This window comes from Trachymyrmex septentrionalis, unplaced genomic scaffold (genome assembly GCF_001594115.1).
Source record: "Trachymyrmex septentrionalis isolate Tsep2-gDNA-1 unplaced genomic scaffold, Tsep1.0 scaffold76, whole genome shotgun sequence".
Lineage (NCBI taxonomy): Eukaryota > Metazoa > Arthropoda > Insecta > Hymenoptera > Formicidae > Trachymyrmex > Trachymyrmex septentrionalis.
In genome coordinates this window covers 1,446,025-1,454,569 of record NW_017305947.1, presented here as the reverse complement: position 1 = coordinate 1,454,569, position 8,545 = coordinate 1,446,025, and the positions used below count along the sequence as shown (strand labels likewise).

Below are 8,545 nucleotides of genomic sequence, written 5' to 3'. Positions count from 1 at the left end.
AGGGGTGGGGGGGGAGGGACGAGGGGCGGAGGAGGTGCCCCGTGACAACTGGGTGACGGCTGCGTGGATATACGCCGTTTCGTGATGCAAGGTGCTTTCCTACGCGATAAGTGGTGACGTCGGCAGAAGCGCGAGAGCATTTCGCGGCGACTTGCGCTGCCGCACGCGAGCGCGCACGTTTTCCCTCTCGCAGAAGAGAGCCGCTGGCAGAGTACCCGGCGGCTAAGGTGGTCCTGTGAAGAGAGAGAGAGAGAGAGAGAGAGAGAGAGAGAGAGAGAGAGAGAGAGAAAGCAAACTGAAGAGAAGCGGTGTCTCAGTGAGTAAGCCGTAAATTTATAGAGAGATCCAGGAAGAAGGAGAGGGATTTTAGAGAAGAATCACTGGATGGACTTTTGAAGGAAGAACGCTTGCGAGATAACCTGCAACGGTGATAACGCGATCTTTGACTGCGATCTGGATCTTTGAAGCCCGAAGGTCATTCTTTAGGTTGGATCGATTGAAATTTCGAGTGATTCGAATTTTTGACTAATGCAAAAGTGGGTGAGTGATGTTGATTTACCGATCTTTTTGAGATTTCATCATGGTGGATTTGATTTCGGATAAAGTGAAGTATCGATGGACCGGAAAAACTGACTGGGACTTCGGAGGAATTTTACTATCAGGTCGGTATCGTTGAGTGACTGTACTCGAACTGTCGGGATGTACGGCATTTCGCGAGCTACACATCCGCGAATGCAAGGTGTCGAGTGACTGAAGCGGTGCTTCCTGAAATGCGGAATTGTTCGCGAAAAATAGGTAGAAATGTTCGACGGCAAATATCAACACGAAGTGTTTTTATCGATCGAATTGCTGACAAGAATTTTCGAATGAAGTTTCGCTCGGTGAATTCGCGTCGGCGAATGTTGATTCCATGCTCAGATTACGATCCTCGCTCAGGAAATTGCGAATCCCCCTGAAGCACAGCTATGGGATCGATCGTCGAAAAACGTCGTAGCGAAGAGCCATCGAAACTGAACGTTCCGTGGAATCGGCGTGGAGCACGCCTTCGGTGCTGAAGAAAAACGTGCGATCGGTGACGGTGGTGCGTGTTGCTCCGCGAGTGAATAAAAGCGCGAGGGAAGATATATCTTCGATGATGGAGAAACGGAATCCGCGGTAAGCCTCGAAGTGATCGCACCTTTCAATCGTCGAAAGCCGCGACGTCGGCATTTTAGGCCAATCTCGTGCGACGTAAAACTGAGAGGCATCAATATTCTCATAAGTACAAGTTAAACCTACAACGGCACGTGAGGTGTCAAGCGAAGGCGTCGATATTTTCACAAGTAATAACTCGAAGAGCACGATCTGTGTAGAGCGCGATATGAATTGTAAGATCCATCGATGAAAATGATTCTTTATTCTCGCGCGATTTTTTTTTCTTCTTCCCGAACGACAGATGTTATCGGGTGCTTAAAACGTGGAGAAAGTTACCGTGTTAAATTAATATCGCAATCATGAAATTGCTACAATGCGATATACGCATTTGTGAAATTACCATAATTAAACCAGCGTCGATTTTCTTCGTGTTTTCCGCGCGATACTTATCGTTCACCCAGAGCAGATTATTTGCCATCCACTTAGCACTTTTCGTCTCGTCGGTTGTTTTTTACGATAGCCACTTGTACGGCTAAAGATTGTCGGTTTAGCCAGCAATTTTCTCGATCGATGCCTTTCGTTGGGGGTTTTTTTTTTTGGCTTCGCATCACGAAACGCACTTGCGGCGTTGACGTCGAACATAGAACCGGCTCCTTCGAAAATGTCCGATTATTCTATCAAGGCGGTTCAAGGCCGAACTTTCGATCAATCTCCGCCCATTCCGAATGTTGCGTTATTGCGAAGTTATCGCGTTAAAGGAGCCTGCCTGCAGTGTAACACGCAAAACTGTTCCCTTTGAAAGAGATAAAAAGAGTCTCTCCGAAGAGTCGATTCCAGCTGAGATTCCTTTCAATAACAATATTTATATTTGTGCGCAAAACGCACAATTTTCCCAATCCCTCACGAGATAAGAGAAATGCGTGAACAATTTTTATCGATCGCAAATTTATTGAGAATCCATGAATTCTCACGTGGAAAGAACGGTTTTGTTGAGACATTTCTCGAAATTTAGCTAGATACGCATCTGAAAATAATTTTCTCGGACTATAAATAATTACGTATGACGCGCTCTAGCATGACGAATAATATTGCAAAAAGTTTCAACAGTCTAACGGTTAGTTTGACTTTTCTAAATTGTAACACAGTTGTTTTGACGGTTCGACAAAATTATTTTCAGCTAGCTAAATTTTTAGATACTTCAGCAAAATTGTTCTTTCCGGATAAGATTATGCAAAATTAGGATTTTTCCGGATAAGATATATTTTCGTTTATGCTATTTCTTCCTCTCAATTATATATGCAGGATAAATTAATTTACAACTGAAAGCATATTTTTCAGAATTTTCCTGTTTGCAATTCTATCGCTGGAGGAGAATTGTTTATTAAGCAATTTACTTTATTGACGATTCTTTTTTATTAGATATTTGTATCCTGTTTTCAATGTTTCGCGCGTTGTTTTTTTATTATTGGCAATCGCTACTGCAACGTGTAAGAGAGATTCTTAGATTTCTTTTTTAAAAATCCCTTTTACGTATCTTTAAACAAGGTTATCGACATGGACTGGCTCGAAATAGATGCAGTCACATTTTGTTTTGTATGTTTCGGCGAACGACATCGTCGCGTGTTTGGCAGTCAATGAGTATGTATTTTTAGGCGATAAAAATCGGCAGACAGGTGAAAGCCGCGCACGGTTTTGCATAAAATTGCTAGTGATAGCCGATAAGCCCGTTTATTAACTATCCTAAAGCTAAAAATGCCTGGCATTTCCGCAATTGATTAAATTTTCGCCTTCCGAAATAATGCATATATTGACGTGTTATATCCGCCAGCGTGACGCGGCTATATAACGCCAATGCTGTGTAATTCACTTCAATCGGATATTCGTAACGGCTTCATTAATTTACGCGAAATGTTTTTTGCAATCGTTAATCTTTCGATATATACTTCCATAAATATATTTCTAGCTTTATCAAACTGTTATTATGTCAATGATGTGTGCTGCCGTTTCAAACGCGCTATTTTTGCACGTAAATTATCACTTAATCTTGTTGATCGATCATTAATAGGTGCTTTGTTAATTCAAACGATACTCACAGAGACGTGTAACAACTCGTTGAACGACTGTTCGTTTGATACCTCGCGGGCGTGTGTTCTAAAGATAGTGAAATTATTTCCGCTATGCTAACAAGATGCTGCTGCAATCGGACGTTTATGACAGGCTCACTTAATCAATTCACGATCATTTTTTAACGCTCGTCACGCACTTTCGTTTCCATAGAACAGAACAAGCATACAGGCGTAGTACAAGCGAAGTACATTTCGTCAATCTAATTTATCTTTTTTTTTATTTCCCCCGCACGATGTAGCAGCATAATATTTTTCATGAATTTGAGTCGAGGTAATTAGAACGAGAGAATGTTATCTCAAGTTCATACTCTTAAGATATATTATAATGTTATCTCTCTTTCGTCGTTCATCCATCATGCATTTCATCACAAGTGAAACGTAATACATCCCGTCTAGTTCCTCTCCAAAAAGATGGGAAAACTTCTACTATAAAAATGTTTAAGCTGCTTACAGCGACACCACGAAAGTTCAGTATATTCAAAAAATTGAATTAGCGCGTGAAAGATTAACTTTGTATACTAATTATTATTAATTTCTTAATGATATAACTGGATGTAATAAGTGTATTATTTCACTATTATTTTACTAAATTACGATGAAGTTAATTTTAATTGCTGATGATAATTGCTGCTGTGTCCAATTCTTTCATTATTTCTTGATGAAATTTTTTTCAAATTACTAGTAATTATCGCGTAAATTTTAACGATTTATCTTTTGGTAATTTGCGTAAAAATAGCTAAAAGTAATAAATTCTTCTTAATAAATTCAAAGAGTTAAAAAGTTTTTGCAGGTTAATAAAAAATAGCGCTTGTTACTTAAATTGTTAACGATTCCATTAAGCATAATCATTTATTTGAATTGCACTATTCATTCTTACTAACATTTCGACTTTACGTGTAAAAATAAAAAAAAATCGACTTTTCGTTAGTTTGCGGAAAATATTTAAAAAAAAAGTGTAATTTTTGAATAATTCTGTTATCAGAATTATAAGTCAATCGAGGAAGCCATCATTAAAAATATTGTGCAATATTCTACATAATTGAGAGAAAGGCGTATTGTGATACCAAGAATTCACTAAACATTCGCAAATATGCATATGCGATGGCAATACGTGCTGTCTTAATCGTAGACTTAATCAGAGACGAATCCTCGTATCGGTCGGTTGCTTATCGGTTGACGAGATTTAAATTGCAGTATTTTATGCGCGGATTTATATATATACGATTCTTCGTTCGATTTTTTTTTGCCGTGTCATGCCGAAATTCGAAATAACCGATTAAAGTAACGTAAGAACCGCCTTACTCGAGTTTTCGTATTTAACTGTCACCAGTATTTAACTGTCTTACTGCAGAGAAATAATCTTCTTGCAGGTATTTGGCCGATAATGTAATTCAACATCAATATTTATATGTATTCTTGATACAAAATTACGCGTCTTCCACATTCTGTCGATGCTTACAAGCTGCTCTCCAGGAATTACATTATTTTTCTTCCATTACTTCATTGTGTAGTTTTTTTTCAAATATTCATTCTTTTTGATGGTTTGATATTATTCCTTTTGTTATCTTTTAATATTTAAATATTTTATGACATTTGTATTTGAAGGCTTGTAAAAAACGACGATCACTCTGAAAGAGTAATATGAGATGTATTAAAGAAAAATAAATCCTCTCAATGTTGCATGATTTCACGTTATCATGTTGTATACATTAGATGCCGCAATAACGTTCGAGAAAACAAGATGTAGAATTTCGATGTTTTTCAATATAAGCAAAGTCATTCTCATCTCTGACAAGAAATTTTCAATTTACATCACTTTTTTGGAACAGCTGATCTATTTACATTTACATAAAAAAAATTAACCCAGCTGATTTTCTTGTTAATGTTTTCGACCGAATATAACAATTTTCCAAATAATTGTTCGATTATTTTTTACAATATACTGTGTAACGCATTTATATGAAAGAAGTGGAGCGCAATGAAAAACATGAAGTACATTCAGCCCATATAATGCTACACGCGTTTGTCTTTATCTTCTCTGCTCGAAATGAAACAAGCATACAGACACATATATTCACTTTTTAAAGACGGAAAGAGAAAGAAACGGAAGAGAGGGCGAAAGAAAAAAAAAGCGTACGAAGTGTATTTAGAAAGAATGGTCTCATTGTTAGCGGGATTCATATGTGGTCAAAAAAAAAAAAAAAAAAAAAAGAGCGCGCGCAAGCGCGAGCTAAACCAGAAAAGTGATGCAACGCCTCTAATTTACAATGCAGTTATCCATACATTTTACAACTCGTTAATTGCGTTATCGACATACCGATAAATTAACGATCACGAGAGAGTCAGTCGCGAACGTAATGCATTTATCAAAGCGGTTGTATCCATCCTACCGAACGTAGCCAATTGTGTTCCGTTATTGCTCGTTAATTATGAATAAAAATCACTTAATTTGTAATTTCTAAAAACTGTACAGCTGCGATTTTTTGTGTCATAAAATCCACATGAAGTCTGCGTGTCCCCCGTTCAATTACATAAGCGAGTAAATAAGTAATTTTGTGCGTATAACTACATAGTTATTATCTCAAGAGTTTTGATACAAGATATAATGTTTTTAATTGATTTTTTTTTTTGCTTGCCGGGGTGTTCTAAGATTATGTGTATGTTTCGATGTACAGATGTAATAATCGGAAATTCGGCCATTTCTTATCAGGCCTTTTTGATTTAATTACAACATTTTTCTCAGTGTAGACGATAAAAAACAATTTACTTTAGTGGGTAGGTCCAATGCGGTATCGAAAGTTTTAAAGAGTTTTAAAAAATGACGCGTACACAATTTAGATAACAAAATATCGTATCCTTTACACGACTGTGACACAAAAGTTTGAGATAAGATTTTGCATTGTCAATATATTATACTCGTATATTTAATACCGAAAATTAACTTGCATTGAATGACTTTTCAAAGTTTTTTTGCTAAAGCCATCATTCAACGCAAGTTACTGAAGGGAAGAGTCATTTCTGTTTCCAGTATTTATTTGTCTAGCAGAGAGACAGTCGCGATTGAGTTAGTATTTGCGTATAAAGAATTATTAATTTTCCTTATCTGATATGCACGATCTCTCTGCTTGACGAAAATGAATATTGGTAGCACGAAGTTCTGGGAACTAAACACGAATTACGAATAGAGATGTGATAAGATAGGACACACCGGTAATTTCGGGACACCCTTTACATCGCTGTACAATACCCACTCATTATGGTGCGCGCGATTATCTATTATCTTTAGGCACACACACAAAACACTTTGTTAGCAGCCGATTCCCCGGTTTATTATAACGCTGCCCTGGCGTGTGTGTCGCCATAAAGGAATTTTATTGATTCGCGGGAAACGAACCGAAAAGGCATGCACAAAGGGCGAAGGGAGGCTCGCGACGTCGCGCGCGCGCGCGCTTGCGCGATGATAAACTGCGGCGCGGTCACAACGAGTGTGAGAAAAAAAAAAGAGACGATCTCAAGGAATCGCACGCTGCATTACGCCGCCGGGAGTACTTCAAGGCATTATTATTTCGAGTCGCTCTTGTGAGAGGCCCCACGTATATTTATAGCGGCCCTCGGTAAATTCAATTTCGATAAAGGAAGAGAGAATAATAATTGTGTGAAGCCTCGCGCGAAAGAGAAGGTTCGCGGATAACGCGAAAGTCCAGAAGGCGCTCCGTTTGAAGAAACCGTTAAGCTCGATATTAAGCTGAAGCTTAATGTCGAGTGAATTAAAATGTGCTTTAGACGTCCCGCGAGACTTTAACCATTTATTTTTCTTTCTCTATCTTTCTCCGAGGGGTCCGTTACATTAGTTATCATTTTATACATCGTACTGTCGTATGAAATGTAGCGTTAACTTAATGGGTGTAGAATGTCTGTGCGATAATCAAAAGATTGAAATGGAAACAATAATGGATTACGCACCGTGCTGGATGTTTAATGTTAACATTTATATAACAAATATTTCGAAATACATAAAACATTTCGATTTCCATCGGGCCATTTGTAGTGTTAGATGTCAGTTGAAAAACGGTAGATATAAATATTAAGTCGGTTGAAATGTATTTCTTGCACGGAAAGAATGATTTTGCTGGAGAAAAAAAAAAATCGAAAAAGTTAAATATACAAGATTTGAAAATAATTTAATTTGTTGAACTGTCAAAATTATTATGTAGACGCTCAAACATAGTGAGTGTAATGCTGTTAGAATTTGTCAATGTTCTATCACTTAGTTTTAGAGTTTTACAGAATGTTTGCTTGATGATTCAAACATACATATTTCAAACAAAATTTTAGATCTGTGTCTAAATTGTTAGATATTTCAGCAAAATCATTCTTTCCGTGTAAGAGAACTGTTTTTAGACCTTTAGAAACGCAGCGTTCAACCGAGCGAATTATTTGAATTGATCTGCGAAAAGTTCAACAATTAAATTTTTCGACAGTGTTTCGCGAACGTCGAATCGATTTCCTTTCATTAATGCAAGCCATTTCGCACATTTCGTAAAGATTTTATTACCAATTCCAAGTTTACTGAGGATTATAGGTCCGTTTTTTCTTTTGTGGCCGAACTAGTATTTTGTTTGACATTTCTGAAACTTAAAATGAGATAGGTCTGACATTTATCGAGAGCAAGAGAATTCTAGCGCAGTTTCCAGTGCAGGAACAGAAAACGGACTATCTCTGTATTGAGTTTCCAGGTAATTCGATTTCGAGATAATAAATGAGCTACGAAAATACGACGTAAGCAGAAGGAATGTGTCAGTGGCGACGGACGTATCATACGCAATGAAGAGACAGTGTACGCACAGAGCGGATGAGGGCAATAGAATTGAGGGGGGTAAGGGCGCGGGGGAGTTGAAGAATCGCACGCGTGGCTTTCGTCCACGTGCAGTAAATTAGTTAAGCGCGAGCTCGATTATTTGAAGACGAGCCATCTTTGCGACGGCGACAGAAAATTTGCCGAGAAATATCTCCGGCAAACGATAGGGGGTATACGAGCTACGAATATTATGATATTTGAAATTGACATATTTGTTTTCTTCCTCGCTTTGACGATTACTCGATAATGATAACTGCAGCTGCGGAGATGCCGTTACAGTTACGATTATTGATGTTACGATGTTATCGATGTTATATGTAAGAAAGGCCGGTATATTTATTGAATATTTTTTTCGAGACGAGACTTTTAATTTACTTTCGAATTATATTTCCTTGCAAGTATTTTTAGTGAAATTCAAGCTGTTTAT

The 8,545-nt window shown here is 37.8% G+C and overlaps 1 protein-coding gene across 6 annotated transcripts in view; it reads left to right on the top strand.

The window, feature by feature from the left end:
• LOC108754122 (nuclear receptor coactivator 3-like) overlaps nt 1-8,545 on the top strand; it is a 163,199-nt gene that overhangs the window by 89,276 nt on the left and 65,378 nt on the right. The window contains exon 1 of one of the 6 annotated variants that reach the window (XM_018496202.1): nt 866-1,155. The exons of the other annotated variants lie outside the window; for them this stretch is intronic. Within the exon in view, the coding sequence (XP_018351704.1) occupies nt 1,133-1,155 (23 nt within the window). The 5' untranslated portion in view covers nt 866-1,132. Of the gene's footprint in view, nt 1-865; nt 1,156-8,545 lie in introns of those variants that run through there. 6 annotated transcript variants of the gene reach the window in all.